The sequence below is a fragment of the Vanellus vanellus genome (genome assembly GCF_965231255.1).
Source record: "Vanellus vanellus genome assembly, chromosome: 3".
NCBI lineage: Eukaryota > Metazoa > Chordata > Aves > Charadriiformes > Charadriidae > Vanellus > Vanellus vanellus.
The window spans coordinates 21,213,282-21,229,378 of record NC_138907.1 but is presented as its reverse complement, the minus strand read 5'-3'; the positions used below and the strand labels follow the sequence as shown (position 1 = coordinate 21,229,378).

The 16,097-nt window shown below is 40.2% G+C and overlaps 1 protein-coding gene across 1 annotated transcript in view; it reads right to left on the bottom strand.

Moving 5' to 3' along the window:
* Positions 1–2,717: 2,717 nt before the first annotated feature.
* The window catches only part of TMEM63A (transmembrane protein 63A), a 30,354-nt gene continuing 16,974 nt past the window's right edge, over positions 2,718–16,097 (bottom strand). Inside the window, exons 13-22 of the mRNA XM_082481255.1 lie at positions 15,203–15,356; positions 14,331–14,437; positions 12,674–12,760; positions 11,998–12,060; positions 10,867–11,029; positions 9,648–9,753; positions 7,540–7,707; positions 3,991–4,106; positions 3,551–3,613; positions 2,718–2,946 (exon numbers count right to left, since the gene is read on the bottom strand). Of these exons, the coding sequence (XP_082337381.1) occupies positions 2,776–2,946; positions 3,551–3,613; positions 3,991–4,106; positions 7,540–7,707; positions 9,648–9,753; positions 10,867–11,029; positions 11,998–12,060; positions 12,674–12,760; positions 14,331–14,437; positions 15,203–15,356 (1,198 nt within the window). The 3' untranslated portion in view covers positions 2,718–2,775. The remainder of the gene's footprint in view (positions 2,947–3,550; positions 3,614–3,990; positions 4,107–7,539; positions 7,708–9,647; positions 9,754–10,866; positions 11,030–11,997; positions 12,061–12,673; positions 12,761–14,330; positions 14,438–15,202; positions 15,357–16,097) is intronic.

Genomic DNA, 16,097 nt, shown 5'->3' with positions numbered 1-16,097 from the left:
ATTTCAAATACAGTGGAGCCAATATCCACATTTGTTGAGGCTTCCATCCCTCAGATTTTCTCTGAGGCTCAGCAAGGAATGCAAGGAGTTTCTGCTGCTGATCTAATTTTATCCTCTCAGAGATATCCATCAGCATGAAGGAATGAATTAGAGCCAGTGCAGTTTCCTAATTACTTCCAGCTCTCAGAAAGAGACCCAAAAGATACTGGGAAGCAAGCACAACATAGCAAAGCTGATAAACCAGCCTTTAATGCGTGTGTTGCTATACACGGTCTTGTGATAATTTACTAATAGGTGATCCCAGCCTTAACTCAAACTAGCACCTGGGCTAATATCATAGACATTTCTAGGAGTTTAACTGCACAGAGTACACTGGCAAACAAGAATGGCTGCTACACGATAACTGAAATATGCAGGTGATTTCCCCATCAGACACATGAACTGGTTCCTCAAATGCCAGCAGTGACTACTTAGCAAGATACAACTTTTCATTACTGAATAGGTTTTCCATATTCTGTATCTGAAGCTCTTTAGCATGACTGGAGGTGGGCTTATTCAAAATCACACGAGAGCTGGCCCTGTCTGTACTGAACCTGTGCCAGCCACAAGGAGCTTCGTTACCAAAGTTCAGCAGCCTTCCAAGCACAAAAAGGAAATCCAATCACCGAAAGAGTTTGTGTCCTTGATATGACACATAGAACCTGACAGTGAATATCAAGTCACTCGTTCAAAAAAGTAAGTTATACCACAGAGCATAAAAATCCCGCAGTGGCAGCACTGTGAACAGATTGAGTATGGTAGCTGAATCATTTCTTTGATTCCTCGATTAGTATACACATACGCGTCCACTCCTTCTGCAGACACGTGTATGAGATGGGGTACTGTAGCTAGGAATGAGTTAGAACAATCACAGACTTCTGATCTAATGAATACAACAGGCTATGTCTCCTCCTTCTGTCCTCACATCCGTATGAGAGAAACAAAAGACAAATAAAAAATGTGGAGTCTGTTGGGTTTATTTTTTCTTGGTTTCAATACCAATCTTAAATGGCAGTTCGTATCCAGAGTTTGTATTACCTCTAGAAATGCCACAATCGCTAAAAAAACCCCACAATAATCAGTGTACATTCCACCTCTAGTAATAACACAATTGATAAAATCAAAACATCCCCTCCCCCCCACCACACACAAGCCTAAACTGCACACACAGACTAAACTGCAACACTGAAGTGACAGTATAAAGAGGCCTGGCACAAATCTATGCCCCCCACAAGACAAGGCTCCCCACTTGCCTTTTAAGAACCAGGAGTTACATGTACCTTCAACTAAGAGGATGGGCAGGTCATCAGGGTTATCAGAGCTCTGCAGAGTCCTTCTTGCAGCAGGGCAGGTCTCCTGCTCAGCATTCGTCCAGAGCACTGGTCTGGGGAAGCTGGAGCCAGTCCTGTAAGACACTGAACATCTGCACACACTTATTTATGGCACAAATTCTACTCCAATCTCAAGATGTTGCTGCTTCACAGACATGCTAGAAAAAGGTCAAGTTCAGGAACTAACAGTTTAACGATGAGCAGGCAAATAGACGGCTTGGGAGGGCCAAAACCTTCTCCCACCCAAAGGCCACCAAGATTCACCCCCTAGAGAAATTTAAAAGTATTCAAGGCTCTCATGGGACATGAGCCTCCTGACAGTGCTCTTATGAACAGTTCGTGACACTGATCATGCTGCAAAGCAGCTAGCAAAAGAACTGTTTCAATACGCAAAGAAAAAACCAAATAAATCAAGTCAGCCTTAAATTTCTCTGAACTCGGTGTTTTATTGCTTGGTGATTATTAGTTACACTTTGACACAATGTACTTCAGAATAAATTGGCACCTACTACATAATTTAAAAACTTAGTATCTTACAGCTCACATAATTGGCACTATAGAGAAAACCCAGAGATCCATCATTTTGACCCAAGATTAAAAGAAAGATAAAATGTTTACATCTGTTATTGTTGGCAGGTGAACTTTCATTGTGGAAGGCCCTTAAAAAAGTGAACAGAGACTAACAACCTACACGCCCTCCAAAAATATCTAAAAACAGTATCAGATCAATCACTCCCTTCTTTACACCCATATTTTTGTTTTGGTACTTTTAGTACCCAAGTGCACAGTAACTCCCTCATCTCTTTTAAGGAAAAAAGTAACATGGTCAAATCTATACTGAGTACTTTGGGTGACAAGAGGAGAGACTCCCACACACCATCCTCAGCACCCACACAAACAGCATTTTCATCAAAAGTGACATTGCCTCAGGATTTAACACATCCCAAGAGATTTATAAATACTAAAGGGTTTTTCATTATTATTATTATTTGTTTTAAAAAAAGCAAGAATTATTTTGAATAAATAAATGACAGCTGTAATAGCTGCATTTACTTTGGTGACCAGGTATCAAAATGCAGCATAAGTTAAATTCAAAAGGCAAGTGATGAGACAGCATAAGCGAAGTCCCTGAGGATCAGCATCTCTGTGTTCAACATGTTTGTCTCACAATGTGTGTAGACAGCCTGGAAAACAATCAGTCCCAAAGCATCTGCTTTTTAATCTCTGAGCACAGCTGCAGACCACACAATGAATTATTTCTGTATCTCTTCTGTAGTCAGGAATACAGGAATATGTAAATAGAATACTTAGGTGGTGTGTCGGGGGGGGGGGGGGGGGGGGGGAGAAGGGGTTTAGTTCTCCTAAACCTGGACCAAGTGCTCCACCTTGTGTTAGTTCTTGGCATTCAAAGCGAACCTTTTGATGCCCACTCAATAATTGCGGGTTCAGCAGAATAGTTTATGATTTCTTCTGCCTGTGAACTAGTGTTGTCCATGGTGCCATATGATTGCTGCTCCTTATGGGCAAGCATCGTCCTTTCTGTAGAATAAGGATGCAAAACTCGGGGCACGTACATCTGAAATCACAAGCGTTAAGGATTTTACTAGTCTCTCAAAGTATAACGTTGGGATAATTCACCCAGGATAATTTTTCCCCTCGCCACTCTTCTTTTCATCCGTTTCCCATTCTTCACCTTAACACCTAAGGCCTCTTGCACCCTAATGGAGGCTTCCCGGTGTAACACTCCCCTGCACTTGTAGGCTGTGGCACAAAGACCTCTATTTCTACCTCAGTCCTACATCCTGTTTAGTGACATGGCAGGTAAGACCTGCTACGCACGTCACAACTTTCAAAGTCCCAAAGAAGTGGCACCTGACTGCATTTGGCAGCTGTCCAGATGTGAGGATCTGTCTGGTGTAAGGCCCAGAACACAACGTACAGAGCTGCTGGAAGTAGCATGTCTCAACTACTCCTACAACGTCAGCCGAAGGTACTTCTGGAACACCACCTGGGAACAGTCAAGGAGCCCAGCTGCAGAACTCTCTGGTCCCACATGCGTATAGGAAGTCCCACAGTCCATTCAGACTAATATGTCCTACACAAGCTCTTTGGTAAGCAGGGTGTGAAATTAAGTTTTTCTAGGAAATGTAAGAGAATATTAGTAACTCTTAACTTCTTACAGAAGATGTTGGGATGGTTGGTACATCTGTGTCACTTCCTCTTTCACCTTGCGTGTCTTCTATCTGTAACCAGTAACATGTGGGGAAAGGAAGAGAGACAATATCAAACTGGTAAGTCAAAACAATATACAGAGATTGTAAGTGCCCAAAAATCTGCACAGAGAGATCTCCGTGCAGTGCTGGTACTCCCTCCTCCAATCCTCTTGCATACTTATTCCACACTACTCTTTCCTCTCAAATTCAGTTCCTGCTAACACTGACAGACTTTCCACTGCGCCAAGCAGCCGACCTCTCCCATCAGCCCTCTTTAGCCATCTTACCAGAATGAACCTTTGCGGACAGACATTGCTAGCAAGAAGGCACAAACGACCCAGCAGGAATAGCTGGTGCTACCTCAAGCACATAGGTAGGTGCTGAAGGGTGTAAGGTATCCATCTTACCTTATAATTCAGTGGGCTCAGGTACTTGAAACAGCCAAAACAAGTATAAGCCAAACAAATAACAATCGTGATGTTGACAACTAGGAAGGTAAACATGGTTGTAGGTGCTTTAAAGCCTAGAAAAATATCCAGAGAATACAATATAAAAATACATAGCAGTAAAAACAAACAAAACTTTATCTTCCCCATTTTCAGAAGCCTCTTGGTTGGTTTTTGGTTTTTGTTTTTTTTTTTTTTTTTTCCTCCTTAGAGGACTGGGCACGACACTTCCAGCCACAAACAGGAGAACCTCATTATGCACGAAGCTTGTTGACTGGTAAAACTGCTGAGAGCGCTGTTTCCCTAGCTTCCTTAAAGGCCAAGAAAGGAGGCTGCAATACTTGATTGATAAACACAACTCAGAGCAATTCTTCTCCTCTTCCCTCAGTCATCTATTCTGGACCCACTTCTAAAATACTTTCATTAATGATCTGTGAAATGTAATAGATAGAGTCCATTTATTAAATACGAGGATGGCACCAAACTAGATGGCTTGCAAACAACCCAAAGGAAAAGAAAATAAGAGAAAAAAAAACGTTGATAGATTAGATGACCCCACCCTCTTTCAGAAAAAAAAAAAACCAACAACAATGAAAAATAAAGAGTAAGATGAAATTGTATGTAGAAAACTGTAAATAACTACAATTTGGAAGGAAAAATGAAATGTAGGTATGAGGGAGAACAAGCCTGTAGCACTTCAGAATACAACTGATGATTACAAACTGGAAAGTAGTCAAAAGTGTGATGCTATCACAAAACATGGGAAGGAAAAAAAAAAAAAAGCAAGTCTCTCGAACCTATACAAAATTATTTGACTCTACTGAACCTTCAGCTTGAGTAGCCTTGTCTATGTAGGACACCCCGATAAAATATGGACAGAACTGGGAGGAATCCAAGGAAAAGGAACACGAGAAGAAACTGAGTAAACATGAACTAAGCTGAATGGTAAGTTTTTCTTCAGAGACAGAAAGAGAGAGAAAGATAAAACTATAGGAAAGGACATGGTAGCAGCCTCTAGTATAGAAAAAGTTATAATGATTACAGTGACTTATTATTCTTCAGGTCCACTGGGGAAATATTCTGAAGAAATTAATCTCATTTTGCAGCAAAGGAGACTTGAATAGATATTAGGAAAAACAACAAAAAACCCAAACCAAAAACCAGCTGTTTCCAAGCTTCTTTAGTCAAAAGAGGCAACACCAACCTCAAATATTTGCATGGCAACCCTAGCATATGCAGTGGCAAAGAACAGACAAGTTTTACTTTTTAAGCAGTTTATGTAAGCCCTGCACAGATCTGTTGGGGGGGGGGGGGGGGGAGGAACACCACACCCACACCCTCACCCCCACAAAAACAACCAAAAAATCTCCCCGCAAACACATCACTGGTTCAAAACAAAAAGGGAAGTGAAAAAACCTCCCTATGGGTATTCTGGAATGTCCTTTAGAAGAGGTTATTTTTATAAGCGTAGGTTACGTCAGTATTTACCAGCTGGCGAGGCATGTCTATACCAAAGCCAACGTATAGTGTGAACCACAAGTCAAACAGCAGAGACCAGGGAAGAAGAAATCTCCAAAGATCAGTTTTCCCTGCCCTGTGTCCTCAGCAGTCCTCCCTGCCAACAGCTCTAGAGAACACAGGATTTAAGTGACTATCCCAGGAGACAGGGATTGAACTGCAGATAGAACTATCGCCTCCTCTATTGTGAGAGGCCTGGGGGTGCGTTTGGTGTATGATGGGCAGATGACATGAGAGAAAGAAAACAGCGACTGAGAATGAAATAGATGACACGAGTACAGCCTATCACCTTCTGTATGCAGTCAAGCAATACTTGATCCTGACTGAGAACTGAGATAGAAGTCCTTCCAGCCTTACATTAATATAATGAGTGAGAAAACAGTATTACCACTGAATCTGCAACCAGACTGAAATATCTACACCAGGCAAGCTATACAAATCAATGACTAAGCAATCAAGCTTTACACACCATAAATTGATTTATTTTGCAGATAAGGAAGCAGAACACTCTTCCCTCTCCTCCCTTCTCTTTTGCGTGAGAAGCAGCAATGAAATCAATGGCAATGAAATCGAAATCTCAAGTTCCTACCTCTCAGACTCATACCACTTGGCTAGACTGCCCTGCGCCCTGACAAATCACTGAAAACATCTTGTAAACAGGATCCTCTATACTGACTGAGCCAAACATGGTAACCTAGTCTGTGTTTCCCATTACTAAGCTCCATGACAAATGATGGTTTTACCACAGATGCAGAACCAGAAAACATTATTATAAAGATTTAATTTTTACTACACCAGGATTTCCTTCATAACAATTAAAGAGGCACATCAACTGCTGCATGTTTGGAGTTGATTCTTCTAAAGCATGGTCTAGAAATTCTGCTGTAATTTTGGACGATGGATTTGTTGGTCTTCCTGGTTGGAAAGACAGCTCTCAAAACAGGGGAAAAAACAAGCTCTCAAACATACAGGTAATGTAGGGACATCTGCTCAAATCCAAGGACAGCCTGAAGCAATAGTTCCCAGTGCCTATTACAACCACAGGGAGCTATAGCTAAAGTTAGATGACAGCCTGCCAACAATATATTTTTTACTACTGGTATGCTAGAAAAATACAATGCAATCATGGTCATTTGTTATCAGCACTGTGAAAGCGGAGAAGAGGGCAAAATACAGATAGATGCCAAGGGCCTACTTCCCAAGAAGGAAAGCTCTACTCCTTCCAGCATCATCCCTGTTCCATGCCAAATGCTTCCTCCTGTATCACAGATAGAAAACCATAAGCTATCGCCTACCTGTTCTCATGTCAAAGCTGTTAGTACACCCCAGCCAATACCATCAATGCCAACTATTTGCAAAACACAGAACATCCCTATTTTTAAAATACACACAAAACATGAGGTTTTAAATTACAACACGGGGAAGAGAGTCACCGTCTCACTGCTGTTTTCCGTGTAAAGTTTGACGGATGATGTAGAACACAGGCCTTAGTAGCATTAGCCAACATTTTAGCAGCTTTTTCTAAATGACAGCTGTACAACAGAGGAAATAGCCAATTCACGCAGGCACAATTAACTCATGCACAGACTACACAAATGCAGGTAGTGAAGCCAGAGACCATCTTATTAGAAAGAGCTTATTCTGAATAGATTTTTGTTTTATTTAATGTTTTTTACTGTCACTTCACAGCCCAACTGGCCGATTCAATCTCTACAGATTGAGGAACACATGATCTCCTGTAAAATGAAGAAATATGAAGCTCCATGCTAACAGTTTTAAGTTAACATATCAGCCATCTCCATCAGATCATTTTATGCAAATTTCTGTAAGCCGCAAATGTTGCGTAATTCAGTGCCACAGGTAACCACAATGACTTCCCATTTACGGAAGCAAAAAGAAAAGCCCACAAAGCCTATGAAACTTCACACGTAATTTAGGTAACCTGGCAAGAGAGGTAGAAGCAGTTTCTAGGTGGAAAAAGGTAATACACACCTAGCCGCAAAAATGAGAAAAAATAGAGCCAGAAAAGGCAGAGAATTGGAGCTGCAAGGGCCTGATTCACAGCCGCAAAGTGCATCTTCTTCTCCAGCTTGGCAGGCAGATATGCATAGTAAAGGTTATAACGGTCAACCATGTGCTTCAGGAGTATGTATATTAAACCTGGAAGGCAAAAAAGAAGAGGTTGGTGAAGAATTGATAAAAAGCAGTAATTCTGTGAGCAGATCTACAGCAATCGAACAACTGAAAATCTAGATACCAATGGTGGATACAGCCCAAACATGGATGAGGTACAGCTGCATGACAGCAGCCTGCTCCTATGGTTGCTGCACCCCCAGCCCAAGACTGCGGGGTCTCCCCATCCCCCCCCCCTCCACACGCTTCTCTGTGGCACCACTCGCACTCCCAGAGAGAACCCAGAGATCCTTCCTAGCGCTGGCACATGAGGCCAAGCCAGTAGGGAAGATGTGGTAACTCCTCCACCACTGTACTGTTAAAGAAGAAAGGTCTAACAGCGGCTTTACATCTCCCTCTCGGCCTTCAACAGATTCATGACTGAATTTCAAGTCATCTATTTCTTATCCCCCAAAAAAAGCCAGTTACTGTTGTGACAGCTTTGAATTGCAACAGCTCTGGTATGCAGTAGCACATTCAGATATTTACAAATGCACACAAAACAAAATGTAAATAAATATCAAGTACATTATTATTGGGAAAATATGGCCAATTTTTTTGTAACAAAGTTGTTGATTAACGCCACTTACAAACAATATTTAATTTAGCTAATTATGTTGTATCTAGCTCTAAAATTTTGCATTAGAAGAGGAAAATGCCAACTACGTAAAATGGTTTAGCTCTACTTAGGCCTGATAAACAGGTTTCCAGAGTGGAAATATCTGTAGCTGCTGAAATGATTCTTTATACATAATTCTTATGACAGTCCAGAATCTCTGTGAACAAAAGATGCAATAAAATAAGACACAGATCATGTCACAGTCACTAAAGATGGACAACTGTCCATGAGTTCTAGGCAGATTGTTAATTTCTTGCATACCCCATACAAAATGTAATGGCTGGTACAAGACGAAGAAAAGAAGTCAAAGCTAGATATATAGGCAACTTAATGCAGAAATGTTAAGTTTTGATTATGGGACAGAGATAAACCAACCAAACAGGAGAAACATTCTAGAAAAAGGAGGTCTGTAACTCAGAGATCTTGAGACCTTCTCAGGGTCCTGTAGGACTACAGCTCCATCTACACCACAGGACAGCTGTGCTCCACCCACATGCTCTGAACTCCTCAACTGGTTTTCTAAGCCAGCAAATCTACCCGAGAATACAGCATTTCCTTTTCTGGTCAAAGGGCAGCTACGGTGTTCACCAAGACCATGTCCCAGCAAAGCAGCCAGTACATTGTAAGGTCACATCCTTGGGGTCAGGACCATGCAGCATAAAGCTGTCCATGGCACAGTGATGACCACAACCCCTTCCCTCATTCTCATTCAGGATGTGGAATTTTAGATAAATGGTTTGAGATGCAGAAGAGATGTAGTAGTGAAAACACAGGTAGTTTTCGAGTCTCTTGCTACTGGATCAAGCCACTTATATTTGTACTTCTTTTTATATGCCTCAGTCAAACATTAGAACAAAAGTTATTTCAAATGTCCCTAAAGGATTTAGGGATCACAATGTCGCAAGTCAAGTTTGGCTGCTTAAGGTGGACCTCCAGGCTGGGTACCCTCTGCAGCTTGCTTCTGCCAGACCTCAAGAACACAGAGATAAAAAACAATCCCCTCATCCCCAAACCCACCCTAAACTCCTATGCTTAACTATAAAAACCATCACCAGAGCTAATACACTCAAACTTGAGAAATAAAATAAGAGTCTAATAGACACTAAATATAATTTCAACTTCTAGAGGCAGTAAAAGACCATCACCATCTTCTGCCCTGTTTTTCCACAAGAAGGGAAGGAAACTTGAATCCAAGTCCTAAGGCTTATCAGCATTTGAACTGGAATAAGAATGCAGAACTGGGCGTTCTGAACCGCCCGCATGACCCTGTCTCGCTCACACCGTGCCCACACCTCATTGGGAAACTTACCAAATGGGACAATGATGGGACATGTAATGCTATAGGCCATGATGACAGTGAACACACACAACATCCAGGCGTACATTGCTCCAAATTCATATTCAAATGCTTGTTGCTAGGAACAAAAACAAAACACCCAAAACTATCAATGTGTCAGAGTTATTAGATTCACTAAAGCAACAATTCACCTTCTCTCATTCTCTCCCTATGAGAGATCAGTTATTTCCCTAAGAGGCATAAATGATGTAATTAGGCAGATGTAGTAGTATGCATTTTAAGCATCTGTACTTACAGAAAACATGCTGCGTCTTTCACGGCCTTGAATTAATTCCTCACAGAATCTGTTTTCATCTACAAGAAGCAACTACTTAAAACCACATGGCAGAAAAGAATTGTGTCAAACTCAGAACCTTCATCTCACTGCAGATTCCATTGAATCTGTACTGTTCCTTGTGTTGGCTTTTCTAGTCGGGAAAGCTCAAGATAACAAAGCTTTGGTGTGGTCAGTATTCCCACTTCTTCCTCTCGGGATAAGGAAATCAATACAAATCATTTCAACCAGAGCAAGGGGTAATACGCAACAGTTAACAGAAGCAAATGTTTAAAAGAATCTTAAAAATGGAACTCATCCACCCACAGAAAAAGAAAAAAAAGAAAAAAAAGAAGAAAGAAGAAAGAGAAGAACAGGGGCAGCTGTATACAGGCTTAAGTTCCCATTGTAACACCTGGAATTTCAAGCTGCAACATGACACATCATCTGGAAGTGAAAGTCCACCACTTAAAATGGAATATAGGCTGTAAGTATATATTTTGCTAGGTGTATATTCAGATCAAAGTAAGCTGTACACACCTGCAGGCTGACAGAAGAAACTAATTGTAGACAGATTTAAATTAAAAAAAAAAAAAACCCTGAAGTTTAAACTTTAAGATAAAATCAGAGTTATCCTGTAAAATCCAAATCATCACACTCTTGACTTGGAGCTATGAAAAGAATACCTGAAATTCAGAGCTTGGGTTTTGATTTTTGACCATCTCTGACTTGAATAAGTACCTCCCCATTATCTGTGCTGCAAATGAAGGGAATACGAACCTATCATGGATAAGTGAAACAAAGGCCAAAAGAAAATTACAGGAGATGCTAGTTAATGGTATGAAGGAGGGGAGCTCCCACTGTTTCTGATAAGGATCAGTTATTTAATTGCTTCTTGCTAAGGAAAGGCTCTAATACCTGTTTAATATTTTTCCTTTCTGCTGTGGACTTGGCCATTATCATGCGTATGGTGTAAAGGATGAGGCCAGGGAGGCGCAGCAGCTCCATCCCATTGCCAATGAAAGCAGAGGCAATCACGTAGTTGACAAAGAAGGCTCCCTGGTCAGGCAAAAAGACACATCTGCAAGGAAAGACATCAGACACTGACCGGAAAGCAGACAAGAAATATAGCATATATACAATGGATCCCTATCATCTCTGGAAATCTCTTACCATAAGGATAAACACTGGACACCATAAGAAGTGGCTAGAGGGCTTCCGATAACCTTGTTGAAAAAGAGTACTACATAGCTGTAAACGCAATAAGTGTAGTATACTGTAAGAGCTTGGCTGATTTGCTGTTTAGATGAGGAATAAACTGTTCACAAAAAGATACAGCAGTCTGATGGGTGGCTGATAGCAGACAAGAGCATCATTTCATGTCTGCAACAGCAATCCGAGACAGGATGAGCTAAGACTGCAACAGAATAATTGTTTCTCCTAGCTTAGTAACTCCTAATTGTCTTGTTACTGATTTTTAAACAGCATTTAGAAACCTAACTATGTCCTAATAATTGCATTCTATTCTTTCCCTCCAGCCACAGTCACAAAAGCTTGTAATAACCAACATCTGTAACGCTGGTGTAAAAATGTTCATGTTTCTTAAAAATCAAGAGTCAATGGACTTCAGAAAGAAGACCTGCTGCAGCCATTTGGTCTCACTATAATCCTTGGCAAGATCCCCTGTCCATGATACGCAACAATCCTCAGTACATTTTCTGGTCCCCTCTCACCTGGCATCATATCATCCTGTCCTTTCTTGTCTTCTCCAAAATTTGCAAGGTTTTGGGAAAATAACAACTGTCTCTCTATTGAATGTTTGCATACATGAGCTAGCAGGAAAAAAGTATGGATTTCTTCACAGCAAAATCACTTGCTTTCTCCTCCCCTTATTCAGAAGCTCAGCATCATCCCACAGGATACCAATCCCCAAGTAAATTTTAATAAACACTAACCAAGTATAGTGAACATAAAAAAAAAAAAAAAGAAAAAAAAAAAAGAAAAAAAGAGTCCTAAGTATTCCTTTAGCCAAGAGTTGCTAATACTTACTCCAGCCTAACTGCAGAATCGGATGATTCTCTGTCAAACAGCCAACGGAAAAAAAAATCAAGGCTGCAAGAAAGAGAGTTAATGTAATTCAGTCTCCAACAGCTTAGTACTGTGCAAAATTGCTTCTCTTTTAAAGTGGCTCAGATCAGGATCATGGATAGAGAGGATTTAACCACATAATCTGAACACTAGTGTAGCTTTATCACAGTTACTGATAGTCGGAAATAAGAAAAAAGACACAGAATCAAACAAAACAAAACCATCTACTTCATACTAAAGCTTTAATGATTCATTTTTAGAAGTTATTATATAGATAGAACAAATACATGTCACCTGGTTAGCCAGGGAAACAGTAAAATACTGTAAACATGGGAAGAAAACGACAACTATAACTGAAGTATAACACATAGTCAGGGTTCTGAGCTATGATGGTGAGTATGGGCACCTCTCAATTAGCCATTGATCTTACAAGGTCTTAAATTTCTTTGCCAAAAGTCAGCCTTTGGAAGCTTTATGGGCTATGAGTCCTCAGATGAAAATGAACATTGAAAACTAATGCATAACAAAAACATAATCACACACACTGCAGGGAGTGGGGGTACTTCAACTAGCAACTAGAGAACAGAAGTTGTCTCACATGATAAAAACATTACTCCGATAAACTACAATTCTTTACCTGGTCAGACCAAGGGAGGGCAGAATCAGTACCATGAAGATCAAAAATATGTAGACTTTATGCATCATTATTCTGTTCTCTGCAGATCTACCAACATAAAAAGTCACTGAGTAAGAAACTCATACGAAAGACTTCCACACACAAAGGATCTTGCCCAGAGAATATCAGCACCCATCAGACTTCCAGCTTCCCCAACCATATCACATTGCTACAAGATACTCACAAAACAAACATCATTGAGATATTCACTAATTTGGACCAAGCAGCCTCTCAACATCTTCTTGGGCACAGACAACATTTCTGAACACTAATCCAGACTCTGGATTAGCATCACTACAGGTCTGCACCACAAGCAAGGGGACGTGTGACAATCACACCTGGTCTCTCATCCGATGATACTCACATCTGGCAACAGCTTGTAAACAAACAGCTCTTCAAGTGTTATGCCAAGAGGGATTAGGCAGTTCATAAGAGAGCACCACTGCCAAGAAACCAGATACTTAGACAAGCTACTTGACTGTCCCTGCCAAGTGTCAAGTCTTTGGGAACAACATGACACCACTAATGCTATACTGCTACTACAGTAGCAGTAACACACTGTTGCCAGAAAAGTGCAGTTGCTATAAACAATTCAGACTGTTAAAGGCGGTATCTGATAGGGTATTAAAATCACAGAGTTTTTATTATAGGATCATGTAGCCCTTGGGCATTGTGGGACGTATCAGTATAACTATACCGAGGCTTGAAGTCAGATCCGTGATCACTAGTGATTTTAGAAAGCTATTTCAACTGATTTAAAAGGGCTCAAAGTTCATGTGCCTAGTGCAACTAGCAAAAAAAAAAAATAGTAATGGTACAAAAAAATTTTAATATAAAAACAAACGAAAAACGGCTGCAGGCATTATGGAAAAAGATTAAGTGAAGTTGAGTGTACAGTATCATGCTTTTATCTGACTGTACGTAAACTGGGGATGAAATCTGATACGCCAAACCAAGCTGTGATGAGTTCTCCAAGTTAGCAGCATGTCACTGTGCTTGACGTCTCTGGAGTGCACCAGCCATATCTGAAAAATCTTGCATCAACGCATCTGCTGAGCCTTGGTCCCATAGGTCTTCTCAGATCACCACTAACAATATCCAACAGCAACTGAGTTGTGCACCAAGAGTTACACCCAGACAATTTTTTCCACCCAAAACAACTATAAGATGGATGCCCTTTTTAAGTAGCACGCCAGCAGCTGGAGCGCTTTCCGTTGAAGTAGGATTCTGGGGTTCTGTGATGTTCTCAGCCTAGAGGGGATCCAAACCCACACCTCCTATCTTCCCAGAGAGCAATCTAGTTACAGGATCAGGGCACTTCCCATACTCCTGTTGAAGCTACACCCCTTGAGCCTGCTTATACATTTTTTTCTGATTAAACACAAAGAGGCAGGGGGGGAGGCATAAGCAAATCACATGATCAGATTACACTTTCTGTGTTGATTACAAATTACTTAAACTCCAAAGAGTCGGTTATAACATTAGAAAGAGACAAGAACATGACATTCCCTGCTATAAGAGGCCTGTGGATTTTAGAGCTACATGAAAGATAAGCGCTTTCTCCATTTATTTTAGTAATTCAGCAGATAAGATCAAAGCAGAGGAAATTCTTCCTTACTTTGTCCAGTGGGACTCCAGCAAAGTTGAGTAATAGACAATTGTTGGTAGTAAAGCTGAGAAGGACCAGAGCAAGAGCGTTGGGAAAAACTGACTGACGATGGGATTCTAGTAGAGGAAAAAAAAGTAAGAATAAGTATTAAAAACATTTTAATGCAGCTGTGATAGAACAGAGGTTGCAATATTTTATTTTCTGTAAATTATAGTAGGTTGGACTGGAAATTATATTCAGACACAGTCTTAAAATGAGTAAGTGCTCAGCATTGGCGTGCAAGACAAAAAACAAGGAATAGGATTGGGAATTAAACTGCATGAAAGTGAAGTCTCACAAGTAGGTTTTATATATTTTACACTAGCTTGGGGATGTATTTAACATGAACAGTGTGCAAGAAACCTTAGCTGCAGTCAAACTAGGACCCAATAGATATGCCATCCTGTTTTGAATCCAATAAGCAAAATAAAATCATGACATTTTACTTCAGAGTTTAAAAGCTGAATTCCCCCCTTCTCATCATAAAAAAATCAAAATACAAGTTGGACTTGAAATTCTATTTTTGGCAAACATTTTTTATTACAAAGCTTAGAATTATGTAAATTTGGAATGCAATTTTTTACTACAAACAAGTAAGACACAAATTTATAATAATATAAAGTTTCAGATGAAATTACTTCAGCCTACTACAAGGGCACAAAAGGGAACTATAGACCTGATTCAGGATATAGGTTTTTTCATCAGCAGTTAGCAAAACAATCCTGAGAATTTCAACTGAATTTAGCTTACAGACATTATTTCATTGCCTTATTATACACCTATCAGTTTATAGACATTTTGGTCTGATACACAGCCATATCCAAACATATGGTGATACTCACGTTAAGGTAGTGAATAGGTTTAGTGACATTGAACTTGTCCATGGTTGTGATGATTATGGAAGGAGTAGTAAGAAAAAACAACACAATAAAAAGAAGCAAGTTTATGCAAGCCCATCTAAACCACCATTTCAGTCCACGCACTGAAAGATTTTTCCTGGAAAAAAAGGAGATAAAAACAAGCAGTAAGCATTTGCTGTTAAAAAAATTATATACTATCTGTCAAGTAACAGGTGGCACTGCTTTTTCTAAATTGAGCTTCCATAGTCTCAAACTTATATAGCAACTGGAACTTGTGTAGTGCTTTGTTATTGGAAATAAAGAAAACTGCGCAACCTTTCTTGAATGATAACATAAATTGCACTTGCAGCAGAATATATTGAGTCTTTCATAACGCAAACACAATGTCTAATGCAGTTAAGGTTTAGGGATGAAACGTTTCCATTGTTTAATTATACAGAAGTACTAAAGTGAGAACATGAAGAACCAGAGAAGAAGATACAGGGAATTTCTGCAAGGAGAATAGCTATCAGAGGCAGAATCAATGTATCAAAAAACTGTGATTTGAAAAAAAATAATTAAAAAACCCTGCATCCCTTCCTGCCATATTAATACAGCAGCCACAGGTCTTAAACAGGTAAAGTTCTTCCATGTTATCTGAAAAGGTTCCAAAAAGAACTGGAATGATTTGAACCCCAGCCAAAGCCAAATATTTAGAACAGACAAAACAAGGATACAGAGGCTCAGTAACATCCCCAGCTATGACAACTCTTTTTATGAGCCTAGGTAAGTAACTTGGCAAATCCCTGTGCCTCCTCTTCTTCAAGGGGAGAAAATAAAAAGCACAGGGGAAAAAACTCAAACAATAAAATCCCACTACCTTCCCCTCTCAGAGATG